The 19,002-nt window shown below is 51.5% G+C and overlaps 1 protein-coding gene across 1 annotated transcript; it reads left to right on the top strand.

The window, feature by feature from the left end:
* Positions 1 to 9,949: 9,949 nt before the first annotated feature.
* LOC137467675 (zinc finger protein 420-like) lies at positions 9,950 to 17,363 on the top strand. The gene is made up of 3 exons (XM_068179116.1): positions 9,950 to 10,004; positions 10,194 to 11,016; positions 16,505 to 17,363. The coding sequence occupies exons 1-3, from the start codon at positions 9,950 to 9,952 to the stop codon at positions 17,328 to 17,330; spliced, it is 1,704 nt and encodes a 567-aa protein (XP_068035217.1). The 3' UTR covers positions 17,331 to 17,363.
* Positions 17,364 to 19,002: the final 1,639 nt, after the last annotated feature.

Below are 19,002 nucleotides of genomic sequence, written 5' to 3'. Positions count from 1 at the left end.
GCTGGAATAGACAGAGATCATACTGGGAGTGACTGGGACTATAGAACGGGCAGCTGGGAGAACTGGGAACACACTGGCTGAAAGTGGGAGGAACTGGTGGCAACTGGGACCATGCTGGGGGCAAATTGCATCATAATGGGGAATGAATGGGAGCAACAGGGATCATGCAGGGAATGAGATAAAGTGACCAGCATCATACTGGGACTGACTGGGCTCATACTGGGAGCAGCCCGAACCCCTTTCCTGGGCAATCCCGCCCCTCCAGCCCCAGCACGCCCCGCGGAGGTCTCGGGAATCCCAAGGGTCCCCACCCCCGGGGTCCCCACTTTGGCCTTCTGCGGGTCTCCTCTCTCTGGGCCCCCTCTCAGGGAAGCCGCGGCTCTCCCGGGGCTCCCCAAAACCGGTGTCCCCCCGCCGATCCCGCCACTCCCGCACGGTCCCCACGTGGTCCCGGCAGAGCTCGGAGAGCCCGGCCGGGAAGCCCAACCCCCACTGCGGGGGGACCCGCATCCCCCCGGCCCCCGCCGGGGCTCTGCCGCACCCACACCAGGACTCCCCAAAAACACCTCCCGGGGACCCCCCGATGTCCCCCCGAGGGACATCTAAGGCTCGGCTTTGGAGCCCTGCGAGCTCCAAACATCCCTCCCAAAATCCCCAAACCCAGGGACCCTCGGGATATTTGGGGCGAGCTCCCCCTCCCCGGGCACCTGCGGGATGGGGGGCGATGCTCCCGGGGTGCTGCGAGTTCAGGCAGCGCTGGATTGGCGCGATTCCTCCTCCCGTCCTCCTGCTTCCTGCTGCCGGTCCGCCACTTCCTCCCTCTCTCCTCCTCCTGCCCCGTTCCCGAAGCCCTCGCAGCCCGCGGGAGGAGCTGGGATGGAGCCGGGACAGGTCGGGATGGGCAGCGCGAGGCTCTCGGCTGCTCCCACCCGCTGGGGGCGGGGGGAACCCGGCCCGAGGAAAAGGAGAGGCAAACTGGGAAAACTGGTGGCTGCAGATGCAAACTGGGGCTCGGTGGGGACCCTGGGTGGGAAATTCCATCCTTTTGGGCTGATGCCCGAAAGACAGGCTGGAAATAAATCCCCACAGACCGGTGTCTATAGAGCAGGTATTTGTTTATTGCAGCGCTGGTGGTGAGGGGATTTCTGCGCCCAAGTCACCCACCTTTGTCCCGTGCTGTGGTATATTTATAGAGTAAGTGTTGCTCAGTGTCACTGTGTCACTCCAACATCATCACTTATACGTGGGAACTCATTTACATTGTATGAGCTCATGGTTATTAGATAGTTCTTTTGCACTGCCCTTGCGCCTCCCCAATTCGGGGGTTAGCAGGGGTCTTTGATGAAGGCTTCCAAGATCTTCTTCACAACTGAACTTTTCAACTTTGTCTTTGGAGCACGTGCAGTTACAGTGTTCCTTGGTGTGTCTGGTCCTAACCAGCCTAAATTCTTTATTTTGTGGCTAATTGGCTTTGCGCTTGGCAATTTCTCATTAGTATTATCCCTATCTATCTCTAAAGCTATCCACCTGGCAAGTTTTTATCTTCCTTCTTTGTCTATTCCGCATTAAGCAACTAGTTAACCATATATTAGCCATTACATTACATAGAAAGTTATTTACATCAGGTTATATAGGCATAAAAGTTATGATTCAGGTCATATAGGTATAAAGAGGTATGATTCACATTATATAGGTATATTTATATAGATACATAAAAAGTAATTATTTCGGCTCTAATGATATCAGGTCATAAAGATATATCAGGTTATACTGATATCTTATAACTCAAGCTGTATCAGCACCTTGTAACTTTGATCTAAGTTCTGTTGGCACCAGGGCTCTTCCCAGAGCCCTGGAGATGTTGGAGCAGGGACTGCAGAGACAGGTGAGGGATCCCAAGAGTGGGATTTTGGGGATAGGATCCGTGGGGTGGGAATGTGCAGCTGCATTCCCAGGGCAGGGTCACACGTGAGCCAGGTGTGCAGGGCAGCACCTTGCCCTGACCCCAAGCACTATCCCAGCTGCAGGATCTGCTTCCCATCGGCCTCTTCCTCCTGTGCCCCCCTGCCCAGCTTGGTGCTGAACAAAGGGGCTCGGTGGTGTCCTAGGGTGACGTTATGATGCTTGTATCCCCAGTCGTCTGTCCTGTTTATGCTGGATATTATGTTCTGTGCCTTCAAGACTGGCTCTGAAAAGCCAAGTTTTGTTTTGTTATCAGCCTGCTCACTCCCCCACAGTCTGCTGGACACAGATGGCAGCACATAGTGCTGCTTCTGCTTTTGGCTTTGCTTTCGCCTTTGCTCTTTCTCCTGCTTCTGCTTGCTTTTGCTTTTTGCTTGTTAGTTAGTTTAGCTGGGCAGTCCGAATTTTTCCCTGGACTGTCTTTCTTTCCCTTTTCTTGGAACTATTCAAGCCTGCTCCGGACTGGGTCCTGGGAACACCAAGAGTTTTGCACTTTGTGGCCTGCAGCAGCCATTCCCAGTGCTGGAGGGACGGATAACAGAGCGACCGCTCCCAGGAGAGGCTTTCTGAATTTGTCATCTCTTCAGAGCGGTGAAAGAGTTTTGTCATCTGGTGGTGTTCATTTTTTTGTGCTGGGGAGTGCTTTGCCTGTCAAATAAACAGGTTTTTTTCCACTTCTCTCCAAGGAAATTCTTCTGGAACCAGGTGGGGGGATGGGCTGTGGGGGTTTGCTTTCTGGCTCTCCTTCTGGACGTTTTCTTCCAAATTTGCCCTAAACCAGAACAGGTGGGGTCATCCCCCGGTGGGGGCTGCGCACCCCCTCTGTCCCCTCCCCAAATTCCCTTCTGGGGAGGCAGGAGCTGGGTCAGGAGCCCTCTGGGGAGGGAAAAGGGATGACACCGGCATGGGCAGATCACACAAATCCCCTGGGGATCGCCCCTCACTCCCACAGTGCCAGGAGGACAAAACCTTAAATGGAGCCCCTGTCCCCCAGCAGCACCTTGTGGGCAGGGTCTGGTGGCAGCTCTGGGGGTCTGGGTGGTCACAACTCCACTAAAACCCCCTCCCAGTCCCACAGCCACTCCCAGCCCCCTCAAATCACCCAAGAGATCCGTGCTGCCCCCCACCCTGTGCAATAGAAATGGCCCAAATATCCATCAAATCTCTCTTCCACCTCTCCAAAAACCCACCCAAATTCTCTCCAAGCCGCATAGCCCTTCCAGAACTTCCAAAACTCCCCCACAGACCCCTCAAAAGCCCTCTACACCCCCTCCCAGAACAAATAATGACCCCAAGAGCTACCAAAAACCCCTTCCAATCCCCTCGGGATCCCCTAAACCCCTTCCCAGCCCCCCATGGCACTGACCAGGAGAGGTTTGTGGACAGGAACATCCACAGCTGGGAGCAGTTCCAGCACTTCAGCAGCGTTTTGGGCACTTCCATCCCTTTGGGCTCTTCCCAGAGGTCTGCAGATGTTGGAGGGGGGACTGCAGAGAGGGATGAGGGATGCCAAGAGTGGCATTTTGGGGACAGGATGAGGGGCTGTGTGAGGCACTTGCTGGGGTGGAGGTCTGCAGGCCCTCCTGGTGGTCCCAGGCCCCAGGCTGCAGCGCTGTCTCCACCTCCTACTTTGGGTGGTGGCTCTGGTGGGACCTGCGTTCCTTGGGGCTCTTCCTGCAGCCAGGGAACTTGTAGGGACCCTCCTCCGGGTGGATCCTCCAGGTGTTCCATGAGCTTTGGGCTCCTGCTGGAAGTGACTGGGCTCTCCTGGCATCATATGGAGATCATACTGGGGGTGACTGGGAATGACTCCAAGCATGCTGAGGGCAACTGGGATATCTTGGGAGTGTCCGAAACCCTGTTGGGGGTTGACAGGGGCCACACTGGGAGCAACAGGGACCATCCTGGGAACAACTGGGACCATGATGGAGGCAACTGGGAGCAAGAGAGAGTGATTGGGTCTATACTGAGGGCAGCTAGGCGTGACTGGGACCCTGGTGGAAGAGATTGGGATCATACAGGGAGTGGCTGGGACAATTCTAGAGGCCCCTGGTATCACACTGGGAGCAACAGGAGGCAATTGGAACCATGCTGAGGACAACTGGGATCAAACGGGGAGTGACTGGGCTCTGGGAAGCCCAGGATGGTGAGGAGCAGGAGGACAACTTCCATCCCAGCCCCACAAATACCCCTATTTCCAGGGATCCCTCCAACCCCTGGCTCCTCCTACTCACCCCTGCTCTCCCTGTACTGGACTTGCAGCATCTCCAGGTCGGTGGGGGATGTGCCAGGTGCAATCACCTGCCTGGCTCTGGGAATCCCGATATTCTGGCTCAAATCTGGTCCTGCTCAAAGAGGGTCCCATCCACGTGCACCCGAAGGTGGGCGAGGAGGCTGGAGCACTGACTGAAGCTCTTCTTACATTCCAAGCACTTGTTCGGATTCTCCTTGCCATGAAGTTGCTCAGGGACCACCAGCTGCGAGCTGCATCTGGGTCTCCAGCTGCTTTCCTGGCCAAGGGAGGGCCTTTCTTTCTCAAGGCTCCCTGGGCTGGGTTTGGAGCCCCTCCTCATTTGGGATCTCTGGGGCTTTTTGTCCCCACTGAATTCCTACACTGTCAAGCCTCTCAAAACAGCCTCTTCTACAAGGTTCTGCCACAGGGATTTGTCCTCCCTGGTCTCCATCCTCAGCTCCTTCTCTGGGGGAGGAAAGACAAGGAGAGGAAGGAACAAGAAAAAGGGGGAAAAAAAGACAGAAAGACAGAAGGAAGGAAGGAGGGAAGGAGATTTATTTTTATGCGACAGGAAAGGAGAAAGAGATTTTTCCAATCCATCCCTGTCAGGATGGAGTTGGCAGTGGGGTTGCCCTGTAGCCAGGAGCCACTCTGGGCTGGCAGATGGAGCCGGAGAGAGGTGAAAATGGGCAGTGACTTCCTCTGCACCTTCCTGGGGCTCCCATGAAACGCGGATGAAAACTCAAAACCCCACAATTGCCATAAAGATTTGTAAGGAATGTTTATTACAGCCTGGACTCATGTGGGGATTGTTCCCCTTCAAAGAACATGCACATCCCTGAGAACTCCAGATCCCTTTTTCACCCTCTTTACTAGTTTACATATGCATAGTGTTTCACATGAGGGTCATGCATATTCATTCTACTGATTTCACATTACACTTACAGCTAGTTACACTGGTAGCCAGATTTTTATCAGAAAGTACAGAAAGAACTCCTGGGTGACGCTGCCCTGTCTGTTTCAAGGTTCGAGGAGCCTCTCTCATCTCTTCAGCTTAGAAATTCGCATTCTTTTGCGTCAGCTAGGGCAGCAGAGCTACCAGACTAAACAGCATATTTTACTTATGCTAGCAAGCTCAAAGCGGCACATTTCACCTTAATCCAAATGGATTTCTACCCTGTTAAATTCATACTCTGTTTCACCGGTTAACGAATCACCACGACACCCTGCTCCTCTAAGCGGATCACAATAGTTGTGGGGCAAGGTCAGGTTCTGGGGCAGCATCTCTAGTCCTCAGGGCAATGTCAGATTCTGTGGCAGCACCCCTGCTTTCTGAGGTAGGGGTCAGGGTGGTTATCCAATCCAAGTCTACCTTCCCTTATCTCTGAATGCTAAATAGGACAGGCATATCAGCTACACCAACAACTGTGTGATATCATTAGCATTTAGAGAAGACTGGAACCCTTTGAAAAGTGGTGGGGCAGATGCAAAGGGCTGGTTGAAGGGTTGGGAGAAAATTTCCCCCAGTGGAATTTCTTTACAGTAGGTACAATTATTAAAGTAACCCCAAAAATATACAGTTAGTGTGTGGTAGCTTTGAATCTGGGTGCCTGCCTTCTAGAGGAAGTTAAAAAATCCATGAATCCCTCACCTTATTAACCCATAAAGCAAACTGGATAACAGCCACAGAAGCCTTAGTTATAGGATTTGTTTTTAGATAATGGCCTGCAAATGGGAGAAATATAGCCACGACCACGTTCCACCCAAACCAGGGTAGGCTGGACCACATGGTGGCACTTAACGAGGTTTCTATACCAGCAGACAAAAATTAGGTTAGTCAAGAAATATTATTCCTTTTTCCCCCTTTTTCTCCCAATGCCCTTGGGCCTCATGTTGTGTGACAAAATCTGTCTTGGTTTAAAAAGACAGGTGTCTGCTAAGGAAGGCAGGAGCCTTCCTTGAAATGGAAATGTAAACCCCCACTCTCTGAATTATTGTGATTTTGAAATTAAGGGGCTCTCAGGCAAAGGTATGGGAAAAGGAATAAGAGTTCTTTACTGGGAAAATTAAATATAGAAATGAAATAGTACAAAAAAAACCCCAAACCACTGACAGAGTCCGAATACGACCTGACACCCTGTTGGTCAGGCTGTTGGTAGCAGTCTGATAGAATGGTGGCTGCAGTCCTCCTGGAGGGACAGATGTGGTTCTGTTGAAGCAGTGATCTTGTAGAAGAGTGTTGTTTTCCTCTGAAGGTCTAGTGGTGGTGTCGATGGGCCTGGTCTTCCTCTGGGAATCCAGTGGAAAAAGAGGCTGCTCCTCTGGGAATCCAGTGGGAGAAGGCTGCTCTTGTGTTCCAAATGTCAGGTTATATTTAGGTACGAATGCTTGGCTTCTCCCCCTGAGTGGAGCATCTCACAATGGGATGATGTAATTTTATCAGTCATGCAGTGACACTCTATGGCCCATTAACAGAAGATATCTCCCCCAAGAGAGGATGGGTTGTGGAAGAGATAAAGAAAACTGCCCAATTAACAGAAGATAACTGCCCCACCTCTATCAGATGGGAAATAGAATACACACATGCTACAAGTCAGGACAGTCCTGTATTCCCTGTCCCATTCCCAGTCCCTATTATTGATCCCGTTACTAATCCCTGTCTTATTTTTCCAGTCTCATTCCCAATCCAGGTCCCATATTCCCAGTCCCTGTCCCCATTCCCGTTCCTTACTCTGTTCCTGTCCAGTATTCCCAATCCCAGATCCAATTCCCAGTCCCTGTCCCCATTACAGGTCCCTGTTCCCACTCCTGTTCCCTTTCCTGGTACCTGTCCCTGTCCCTATTCCCAGTCCCAGTCCCCGTCCACATTCCTGATCCCATTCTCAATCTCTGTCCCCATTCCTGGTCCCTTTTCCTGTTCCTGTCCTGTATTTCAGTCCCAGTCTCCATTCCTGGACCTGTTCCCAGTCCCTGTCCCCATTCACGTTTCCAATCCCGGTTCCCGTCCCAATTCCCAGTCCCTGTGTCCATTGCTGGTCCCAATCCCAGTCAGTTTCTTTTCCTCTCCCTATTCCCCTACCCATTCTTGGTCTCTGTCCCCATTCTCAGTCCCTGTCCCCATTTCCAATCCCTGTCCCTTTTCCCAGTCCCATTCTTGGTTCCTTTCCCCTATTCCCAGTCCCTGTCCCCATTCTTGGTCCCTGTCCCATATTTCCAGTCCCATCCCAGGTCATGGACTCTTGGTCCCTATCGCATATTTCCAGTCTCATTCCCAGTCCCAATCCCACAAACTCACTCCCTCTCCCAGTTTCCGGTACCTGTCCCCATTCCCAGTCCCATTCCCACTCCCTGTCACCATTCCTGGTCCTGTTCCCAGTCCCTGTGCCCTCTCACTGGACAACAGCACCATAGCTGCAGCTCCTTGGATACCCCCCATCCGTAGTGGATGCAATTCCTAATTACATTCCCAAATAAATTATCAATTAAATTACCAATTAAACCCTGCAGGGCTTTTTCCCAGTGCTGCCCAGAGCCAGAGGGAGATCACTCTCACTTCCCCAAATTCCTCCTCCCGTGCAAGGACCAGGATCCGTGCCCATTCCAAATCTCCAATGGGATTTGTGCCCATTCCCGCTTTCCAATAGGATCAGTGCTCATCCCTGGTCTCCAGTGTGATCCGTGCCCATTCCCAGTCTCCAGCAGGACCCATGCCTGTTCCTGGGATTATCCCAAATCTTCAAGGTTATCCCAAATCCTCCATCCCCTCTGGATCATCATAGCATCTCCATCCCTGCCTTGTTTTCCCCTTTTCCATCCTTTCCCCCCCCTTTTCTGCCTCTTCCTCTTGGAAAAAGAGGTGGAAAAAAGCAGGAAAATAGCAGAACAACCCTGGGGGTGAGAAATTAAAAAAATATTTAAACAATTATTTCAAAACAGAGAAAAAAGGAAGGGAAAAAGTAATCAAATCCCACCAAAGGCCAGAGAGATTTTTTTTTAATTTGCTGTCGAACTAGAGATGGAATTTGGCCCCAAAATTCCCCCCCAAAAAAAGGAAAATACCAAGGCAGAGCTGCTCCAGCCACCCTGAATCTCACTGAATTCCAGAAGAACCGAGGAGGAGGAGGAAGAGGAGGGGAAAAATATTGAGGAATTTGGAGAAAATGTGGGAAAGAGCAATTGAGCTGGGAAAAAAGGGGTAAAAAAGGGGGATAAAAGGGGGGAAAGGGAGGAAAGACGGAAAAATGGGGGTAAATTTGAACAATAGGGGTAAAGAGGGATAAAAGTGGGAAAAGAAGAAAATAGAGGGGGAAATGGAAAAAGAGAGAAAAAAGCCGGGGAAATGGAAATAAGGGGGAAAAGGGAAAAAGAGGGAGATAAAAGAGAAAAGTGGGAGAAGGGAGGAAGAAAGAAAAAAAAGATGGGAAAAAGGGGGAAAAAGATGGAAAACAAAAATTGGGGGAAATGAGCAAAAAATGCAACAAGGGCCAGAAATAGTGGGAATTCAATAGAATTTGAGTTCAGGATGTGCTGAGAACCGGGAATTTCCACCTCATTGCTTCCCCTGGTAATTCTGTGGATGGAAAGGGAATGCGTGGAAGCATAGAAATAAAAGCCAGGAATTGTCTCTTCCCTTGGGAATGTCAGTTCCAGCTCTCCAGCCATGTTGACGATGTGGAAGAGTGCGAAATTGTAGATGACCTGGTGGCCATTATTCCAGGTGTAGAGCACCCTCCCCCGTGGGTTGCAGTCCAGCATGGAAATGTGGGAATACTGCTTATGGAAGGGGATATCCATGTTCTCATAGCTCAGCCCACTTGTGATCCTCAGCCCAAGTGTCACCCCCTTTCCCAGTGCCACCCTCATCCCAGCGTCACCCCTGTGCCAGTGTCCCCCTAAGGCCTGCTGTGCCTTAGGTTGCAATGCAAGATGTAAGCAGAAGTTTGTATTCTATCACCATCTGTTGAAACCAGGTGGAGCAGTGTTCTTTATCTCTTCCATGACCCATCCCTCATAACTCTGGGGGGGAATATCTTCTCTTAATGGGCCAGCTGTTAAAACCAGGTGGGGCCGTTTTCTTTATCTCTTCCACAACCCATCCCCTGTCCAGGGAAATATCTTCAGTTAATGGGCCATTGAGTGTCACTGCATGACTGATAAAATTACATCATCCCATTGTGAGATGCTCCACCCAGTGGGAGGAGCCAAGCACTCCTACCTGGATATAACCTGACATTTGGAACACAAGAGCAGCCTTCTCCCACTGGATTCCCAGAGGAGCAGCCTCTTTTTCCACTGGATTCCCAGAGGAAGACCAGGCCCGTCGACACCACCACTAGACCTTCAGAATAAAACGAAACCCTTCTACAGGATCACTGCTTCAGCAGAACCACATCTGTCCCTCCAGGAGGACTGCAGCCACCATTCTACCAGACTGCTACCAACAGCCTGACCAACAGGGTGTCAGATTGTATTCTGACTCTGTCTGTGATTTGTTTGTACTACTGCACTTTGATTTTAATTTTCCTAGTCAAGAACTGTTATTCCTATTCCCTTATCTTTGCTTGAGAGCCCCCTCATTTCAAAATCCCAATAATTCGGATGGAGTTTACATTTGCCATTTCAAGGGAGGCTTCTACCTTCCTTAGCAGACACTGGCCTTTTCAAATCGAGACAGGCAGCGGGACCATGAAACCCAATGGGATCATCCCTTGTTTTTCCCCAAATCAGGATTTGCCATTCCCAAACTCTGGCCCGATGAGGGAGGAGGAGGCCCTGAGGAAGAGGAAGATGGCCCGGGAGCACCATGCAGGTGAGGAGGGAGAAGTCACTGCCCCTTTCCCCCTCTCTCCTGCTCTATCTCCCAGCCCAGCAAGGCCCTCGCCTACAGGACAACCCTGCTGCCGACACCATCCTGCCGGGGATGCGTTGGGGGAATCTCCTTCTCCTTCCCTGTGGCACAGAGGCAAATCCCCTCCTCTCCTTGTCCTTCCTCCCCCAGAAGAGGATCTGAGCATGGAGACCAGGGAGGACAAATCCCCGCGACAGAACCTCATGGAAGAGGCTGTTTTGAGAGGCTCCACGGCGCAGGACTCCAATGGGGAGGAAAAGGCCCAGAGATCCCGCACCAGGAAGGGCTGCAAAAGCAGATCACAGGGATCTGAGGAGGAGAGAGCCACCGTGTGCCATGGAGATGGCAGGAGCTCAGAGCTGGGGGTCCATGACCAGCTCCAGGAAGGGGAGAATTTGCACAAGTGCTCAGAATGTGAGAAGAGCTTCAGGTGGAGATCCGAACTGATTGTCCACTGGAGAATCCACACAGGGGAACTGCCCTATGAGTGTGCCGAGTGTGGGAAGAGCTTCAGGAAAAACTCAGAACTGACCAGACACAAGAGGAGCCACACGGGGGAACGGCTCTACATGTGTGAGGAGTGTGGGAAGAGCTTCATCCAGAGCTCCCACCTGACGGTCCACATGAAGAGCCACAACAGAGAGAGGCCCTACTTGTGTGAGGAGTGTGGGAAGAGGTTCAGGCACAGCGCCAGCCTGATTGTCCACCTGAGGAGCCACTCAGGGGAGAGGCCCTATGAGTGTGAGCAATGCAAGAAGAGGTTTCTGAGCAGTGCCTATCTCCGCCACCACCAGTGGATTCACACAGAGGAGAGGCCCTTCCGCTGCCCTGACTGTGGGAAGGGCTTCAACCAAAAGTCCAACCTCATCAGGCATTATCGTATCCACACTGGGGAGAGGCCCTACCAGTGTCCCAAGTGTGGGAAGAGCTTCTCCCAGAGTTCAAACTTGACCAGACACCAACAGAGCCACCAGTAAGGGAAGCCCTGAGAGAGCCCCGAGTGCAGGAAGAGCTTTATGCACTCCTCCATCTCCATCCCCTGTCGGGGTCCAAGACATCCCTCTGGGTGCCCTGGCTGTCTTGAGACCCTGGCAGGGGGCTCGGGGAGCTTGGCAAGAAGTCAAAAACACCCGTGGCTTTGATTCTAGCCCATGGGAGAGGCTGCCAACTCTTCATGAGCAATTACAAGCCAAAAGGGTTTAAGTAATGTAATAGGTGAATTGACACAGGGTGGAAAAGTAGAATTTTGGGGTTTTTTAGAATGTAATTCAGGGGTACGAGATGGAGGAATCTGGGCGTGTCCTAGCCTCCTTTCCCTTCTTCTCGTCCTCCATGTCTTGGTGTGATGGTGACACTTTTCAATTGGTTTAGGATAGGGACACACTGTCCAACATAGATCTTAGGTATTGGTACGGGAACTATAAACATGGTACACGTAGTTTTCAGTATATAGTGTGGGAGACACCCGGGACTCAGCAGATACTGCTACGGCTTCTGTACTAGGCGGACGTCAGCAGGTCAGAGAGAAAAAGTTTTAGATAAGAAAAAATAAACAACCTTGAAAACTCAGCTTCATGCGTTCCAGACCTCTTCTTCGGCTGCCGAGCTAGGGGAACAAGGACTATCACACTGTTGGGGTCATTGCAAGCAGGCAAACCCTGACAATCCCCCACGGGAGAGTCTGCTTTGGATGATCCCCAGTGACCCCTGGTGGGTAGAGCCCCGGTGATCCGTGGTGCCGGTGATCTGTGTTGGAAAAACACCTGCCTGGAGGCCCCACATGCTCCTGGCTGCCTATGGTCACCCGAACTCATCCACACACCAACATCAGAAATCCATTGTGGAGAGCAGATTTGTGGATTTCTGACCCCAGAAAAATCTCACTTTTTGCACCTTCTGGTGGCATCAAGCAATGCTGGATAGCCTTGGAGGTCTTCTCCAACAAAATCCATTGTTTTCATTCTCTCTGCCCCATGGGCATCTTCCACAGCCAAATGGGGATGGTCTGGGGAAAAACCCACGATTTTGGAGACAGTTGGGTGGAAACCCCTCCAAAAAAGGTTCTTCCCACCCACCCAAGCACATGAGTGCTCTGCTGGCAGGGACACATCAATTATTTTGATTTATCCTTGAAAGGAAAAGGTTTCTGTTCGTCCCTTTGAGATCCCTGGAACTGGGGTAAAAATAAAGGTGTTGAACTAAGGCATGGATTGGGGCATGTGGGGAACAATGACATGCATAGGACCATGGGGGGACATGGACATGGGGGGACATGGAGAGTGGCATGGGGAACATGGATGGGCACATAGCCATGGATAGGGACCTGGGGGGACATGGACATGGGTGGGAACATGGCAAACATGAATGGGGACATGAACTTGGACAACATCAGTGTCACCATCTGTGCTACCACAGTGCCACCAGCACCTTCAATTTGGCCATGTCCCTGATGCACTTCCGGTCACCACGGCCCCACTGTCACCACTGTGGTGTCCCAGCCAAATGCCACCACCCACCAGGGCAGGATGGGGACCTTGTTCAGCTGGTGACAAGTGGCCCAGAAGTGAGTGACAGTCACCAGGGTGTCCCTGGGCCACTGCATTCAGGGGACCTCAACCGCCCCTGGGGACAGACTGGGGACAGGGCAAGGCTCACTTCCACATGCAGAGGTCACGTGGCCCTGCACTGTGTGTCACTGGAGGTGCCCTGGTGGCAGCATCACACCACAGGTGTGGTGACACTGTCCCCTGATGTGTCTCCTGGTGGCAGCACGTCCCCTCCCCTCCCTATCCCCTGCCATGACTCCCTGTCACCCCTCTGTGTTTCCCTGGCCAGCCCTGTGTGTCCCTGTACCCCCTGTCAGTCCCAGTCTCCATTCTTGGTCCCTGTCCCCATTCTTGGTCCCTGTCCCCATTTCTGGTCCCTGTCCCCATTACTGGTCCCATTCATTGTCCCTGTCACATATTTCCAGTCCCATTCCAGGTCATGGATTCTCGGCTCCTATCACCTTTTTCCAGTCCCATTCCCAGTCCAAATCCTGCAGACCCACTCCCTCTCCCAGTTTCCGGCCCCTGTCCCCATGCCTGGCCCTCATCCTGGTCTCTGTCCCCATTCCTGGTCCCGTTTCCTGTCTCTGTCCACATTCCCTGTCCCAATTCCTGGTCCTGCTCCCAGTCCCTGTGCCCTCTTACCGGACACCACCTCCATTGCTCCAGCCCCTTGTATTCCCCCCATCCATGGTGACTGCAATTCCCAATTAAATTCCCAAATAAATTCCCAATTAAATTCCTAATTGATCCCTTAAGGGCCCTTTTCCAGTGCTGCCCAGAGCCAGTGGGAACTCACTCACTTCCCAAAATTCTTCCTCCAGCGCCAGGACCGGGATCCATGCCCATTCCAAATCTCCAATGGGATCTGTGTTCATTCCTGTTTACCAATGGGACCTGTCCCCATTCCTGCATTCCAATGGGGTCAGTGCCCATTCCCGGTTTCCAACGTGATCCATGCCCATTCCCAATCTCCAACAGGTTCCATGCCCATTCCCAGTCTCTAACAGTTTCCATGGCCATTTCCAGTCTCCAACGTGATCTGTGCCTATTCCCAACCTCCAGCAGGATCCTTGACCATTCCTGGGATTATCCCAAATCTTCAGGGTTACCCCAAATTCTCCATCCCCTCTGGATCATCACAACTTTTCCACCCCTGCCCTCTTTTCCCCTTTTCCATCCTTTTCTCCCCTTTTCCGTCCTTTTTTCCCCGCACTTTTCTGCCTCTTCCTCTTGGAAAAACAGGTGGAAAAAAGCAGGAAAATATCAGAACAACCTGGGAGCGAGAAATTAAAGTAATATTTAAACAATTAATTCAAAACAGAGAAAAAAGGTGGAGGAAAAAAGTCACCAAAACCCCACAAGGGCCAGAGAGATTTTTTTTTAATTTCCTGTCGAAATAGAGATGGAATTTGGCCCCAAAATTCCCCCCAAAAGTAGGGGAAAACCCAAGGCAGAGCAGCTCCATGCATCATGAATCTCACCGAATTCCAGAAGAACTGAGGAGGAGGAGGAAGAGGATGGGGAAAACTGTTGAAGAATTGGAAGAAAAGAGTGAGAAAAAAGAAAATAGAATATACTGGGGAAAAAAGGGTAAAAAAGGGGACAAAAGGGGGGAAAAGTGGGGTAAGAGGGAGAAATGGGGAAAACGGAAAAATGGGGGTGATGAGGGATAAAAGGGGGAATGACAGAAAAAGGAGGGGAAAATAAAAAAAAAAGTGGCAGAAAAAAAGGGGGGAAAAGAAAAATGGAGAAAAAGGAAACAAGGAGAAAAAGAAAAGAGAAAGGGTAAAAGAGGGAGGAAAATGACAAAAAGAGGGGAAAGGAGAAAAAACGAAGAAAAAATAGGGGAACAAGAGGAAAAAACGAGGGAAAAAGTGAAAAATGCAACATGGGCAGGAAATAGTTGGAATTAAGTAGAATTTGTGTTTGGGATGTGCTGAGAACCGGGAATTTCCACCTCGTTGCTTCCCCCGGTAATTCTGTGGATGGAAAGGGAATGCGTGGAAGCGTATTAAAAAAAGCCAGGAATTGTCTCTTCCCTTGGGAATGTCAGTTCCAGCTCTCCAGCCATGTTGACGATGTGGAAGAGTGCGAAATTGTAGATGACCTGGTGGCCGTTATTCCAGGTGTAGAGCACCCTCCCCCGTGGGTTGCAGTCCAGCATGGAAATGTGGGAATACTGCTTATGGAAGGGGATATCCATGTTCTCGTAGCTGGAAGTGTTTGTGGGGTAGGCAACACAAATCTTGACGCTGGCCAGGTGGGAATTGGTCATGTAGAGAATCTTGCAAATGATGAAGGATTCAACTGCACTCTGTTTGAGTTATCCTGTATCCCAGCCCCACAGCACTTCCAAAGTTCCCGCTATCCTCGCTGTCCCTGGCCCGTGTCATCTGTATGGTGACAAGGACGATCATGGCCAGATGCTGCACGAAGTTCACAAGTCTCCTGCCATTGGCCCGGTACTTGTCACAGGGGCTCATGAAGAAATACTTGAGAAGGTGCCACAGCAGCTCCTCCTCCTCCTCCTCCTGTTCCTCCTCCTCTGATACTGGCACTGGTGTCGGGCTGAACCCAGGGCCGCCTCAGCTGTTCCATACCATAGGCCTCGGTTTAGCAGCTGCCCAGTCTCTGGGGACACCCAACGGTGTCACCTTGATCCTCTGTGCCCCCTGCTCAGCATCACACTCTGGTCCATGTGCTCCTCAGACCAAATGTCACCCCCTGTCCCAGTGTCCCCCTTGTCCCAGCGTCACCCCGGTGTCAGTGACCCCTTGCTCGGTCTCACCCCGTGGTTTGTGTCCCTCCTTGTCTTGGGTTGCAATGCAAGATGTAAGCAGAAGTTTGTATTCTATCACCATCTGTTGAAACCAGGTGGAGCAGTGTTCTTTATCTCTTCCATGACCCATCCCTCATAACTCTGGGGGGGAATATCTTCTCTTAATGGGCCAGCTGTTAAAACCAGGTGGGGCCGTTTTCTTTATCTCTTCCACAACCCATCCCCTGTCCAGGGAAATATCTTCAGTTAATGGGCCATTGAGTGTCACTGCATGACTGATAAAATTACATCATCCCATTGTGAGATGCTCCACCCAGTGGGAGGAGCCAAGCACCCCTACCTGGATATAATCTGACATTTGAAACAGCAGAGCAGCCTTCTCCCACTGGATTCCCAGAGGAGCAGCCTCTTTTTCCACTGGATTCCTAGAGGAAGACCAGGCCCATCGACACCACCACTAGACCTTCAGAATAAAACGAAACCCTTCTACAGGATCACTGCTTCAACAGAACCACATCTGTCCCTCCAGGAGGACTGCAGCCACCATTCTATCAGACTGCTACCAACAGCCTGACCAACAGGGTGTCAGATTGTATTCTGACTCTGTCAGTGGCTGGGGGTTATTTTGGTACTATTACAATTACATTTTTTATTTTCCTAATGAAGAACTGTTATCACTCTTCCCACATCTTTGCCCGAGAACCCCTTAATTTCAAAATCTTAATTTTGAAGGAGGGGGTTTACATTTTCCGTTTCAAGGAACGTTCCAGCCATCATTAGCAGACACCTGTCTTTTAAAATCAAAACAGGCAGTGGGACCATGAAACCCAATGGGATCATCCCTTGTTTTCTCCCAAACCAGGATTTCCCATTCCCAAACCTTGGCCCGATGCAGGAGGAGGAGGAGGCTGCAAGGAAGAGGAAGAGGTCCTGGGAGACCCAGTCAGGTGAGGAGGAAGTCAGTGCCCCTTTCCCACTCTCTCCTGCCCCATCTCCCAACCCAGCACAGCCCCCAGCTGCAGGACAGCCCTGCTGCTGACACCGTCCTGCCGGGCACACACTGGGGGGAACTCCTTCTCCTTCCCTGTGGCACAGAGGCAAATCCCATCCTCTCCTTGTCCTTCCTCCCCCAGAAAAGGAGCTGAGGTCGGAGACCAAGAAGCTCAAATCCCCACAGCAGAACCTCATGGAAGAGACCCTTTTGAGGGGCTCAAGGGCGCTGAATCCAAAGGGGAGGAAAAGCCCCTGAGATCCCGCAGGAGGAGGGGCTGCAAAAGCAGACCACAGGGATCTGAGGAGGAAAGACCCACTGTGTGCCATGGAGGTGGCAGGAGTTCAGAGCTGGGGGTCCATGACCAGTCCCAGGATGAGGAGAATCCTCACAAGTGCTTGAAATATGGGAAGAGCTTCAGGTGGAGATCCTACCTTGTCTGCCACTGGAGAATCCACACAGGGGAACAGCGATATGAATGTGGGGAGTGTGGGAAGAGCTTCAGGACAAGCTCGGAACTGACCAGACACAAGAGGAGCCAAATAGGAGAACGGCCCTACATGTGTGAGGAGTGTGGGAAGAGCTTCATCCAGAGCTCCCACCTGACGGTCCACATGAAGAGCCACAACAGAGAGAGGCCCTACTTGTGTGAGGAGTGTGGGAAGAGGTTCAGGCACAGCGCCAGCCTGATTGTCCACCTGAGGAGCCACTCAGGGGAGAGGCCCTATGAGTGTGAGCAATGCAAGAAGAGGTTTCTGAGCAGTGCCTATCTCCGCCACCACCAGTGGATTCACACAGAGGAGAGGCCCTTCCGCTGCCCTGACTGTGGGAAGGGCTTCAACCAAAAGTCCAACCTCATCAGGCATTATCGCATCCACACTGGGGAGAGGCCCTACCAGTGTCCCAAGTGTGGGAAGAGCTTCTCCCAGAGTTCAGCCTTGTTCAGACACCAACGGAGCCACCAGTAAGGGAAGCCCTGAGAGAGCCCCGAGTGCAGGAAGAGCTTTATGCACTGTTCCATCTCCATCCCCCATGGGAGCATCTGCTCTGAATGATCCCCAATGACCCCCAGTGGGCAGAGCTCTGGCGATCCGTGGTGCTGGTGATCCGTGTTGGAAAATTATCCTCTTTCTCCCCGTGGTCACCTGAACTCATCCACAGACCAACATCCATTGCTGACTTCTGACTCCAGAAAAATCTCACTTTTTGCATTTTCTGGTGTTATCAAGCAATACTGAATAGTCTTGCAGGGCTTTTCCAACATAAATCCATCATTTTCATTCTCTCTGCCCCATGGATATCTTCCACAGCCAAATGGGGATGGGCTGGGGCAAAACATAAGATTTTGGAGACAGTGGGGTGGAAACCCCTCCAAAAATGATTCTTCCCATCCACCCACTCAAATGAATGCTCTGCTCACAGGGATACACAGATTACCTTGTTTTATCCTTGACGGAAACAAAAAGTTTTCTGTTCATCGCTTTGAGAGCCCTGAAACTGGGGTAAAAGTAAAGGTATTGAACTAAGGCATGGATGGTGCTGTGTAGGGGATAATGACATGTGTAAGGCCATGGTGGACTTGGACATGGTGGGACATGGACATTGAGAGGAACATGGAGAACATGGATGGGAACATGGGGGGACATGGACATGGGGAACACAGACATGAATGGGTACATGTGGGGACACAGGGGGACAAAGCCCTGGGTCAAGACATGTGGGGTCATGGGCATGGGTGGGAACATGGGAAACATTAATGGGAACATGAACTTGGACAGCATCAGTGCCACCACCTGTGCCACCACAGTGCCACCAGCACCTTCATCTTGGCCATTACCATAATGCACTTGTATCACCATGTCCCCACTGTCACCACCGCGGTGTCCCAGCCAAATGTCACCAACCACCAGGGCAGGATGGGGACCTTGTTCAACTGGTGACAAGTGGCCAGGAAGCGAGTGACTGCCACCAGGCCCTCCCTACAAGGTGCTGCTGGGGGACAGGGGCTGCTTTTAAGGTTTTGTCCTCCTGGCACTGTGGGAGTGAGGCGGGATCCCCAGGGGATGTGCGTGACCCGCCCCCCACCCATGCTGGTGTCACCCCATTTTCCCTCCCTAGAGGGCTCCTGACCCAGCTCCTGCTCCCCCAGGAGGGAATTTGGGGAGGGGGCAGAGGGGGTGTGCAGCCCCCACCGGGGATAACCCCACCCCAGCCCCTTTGTTTAGCACCAAGCTGGGCTTAGGGCCGTGTCACACTGTGACATGAAATAACTCACAGACGCAGGCTAGATGTAAAAGGAAAGAAAAGGAACCCAAAAAAGGAAACTTTCTTTTCTGACTCCACTATATATACAATAGAAAAAGTGACAGTGGATTGGAGGGTGAAACTGCCACCTCTCCAACCACACTGGTCAAACCAACAGTCCATCAATTCTCTCCACCCACAAAGAAGAATGCAAAACAATCATTATTTACATGAACAGTGTGAGAAAATTCAGTAGAAATACCTAAATATCAGAAGGCATTGAAACTTTTAGAAGAACTTTAAAACTCTCAAAAGGATAGGGCAACAGGGCCGCAGGAGGAAGAGGCCGATGGGAAGCAGATCCTGCAGCTGGGACAGTGCTTGGGGTCAGGGCAA

This window comes from Anomalospiza imberbis, unplaced genomic scaffold (assembly GCF_031753505.1).
Source record: "Anomalospiza imberbis isolate Cuckoo-Finch-1a 21T00152 unplaced genomic scaffold, ASM3175350v1 scaffold_74, whole genome shotgun sequence".
NCBI classification, from domain to species: Eukaryota; Metazoa; Chordata; class Aves; order Passeriformes; family Viduidae; genus Anomalospiza; species Anomalospiza imberbis.
This window is presented reverse-complemented; position numbering and strand designations above follow the sequence as displayed.

Coding starts and splice junctions, on each gene's coding strand:
- LOC137467675 (XM_068179116.1), top strand. CDS start 9,950: ATGAGGGAGGAGGAGGCCCTGAGGAAGAGGAAGATGGCCCGGGAGCAC. Junction 10,005..10,193: donor GGCCCGGGAGCACCATGCAG/GTGAGGAGGGAG, acceptor TTCCTCCCCCAG/AAGAGGATCTGAGCATGGAG. Junction 11,017..16,504: donor AGACACCAACAGAGCCACCA/GTAAGGGAAGCC, acceptor TTCCTCCCCCAG/AAAAGGAGCTGAGGTCGGAG.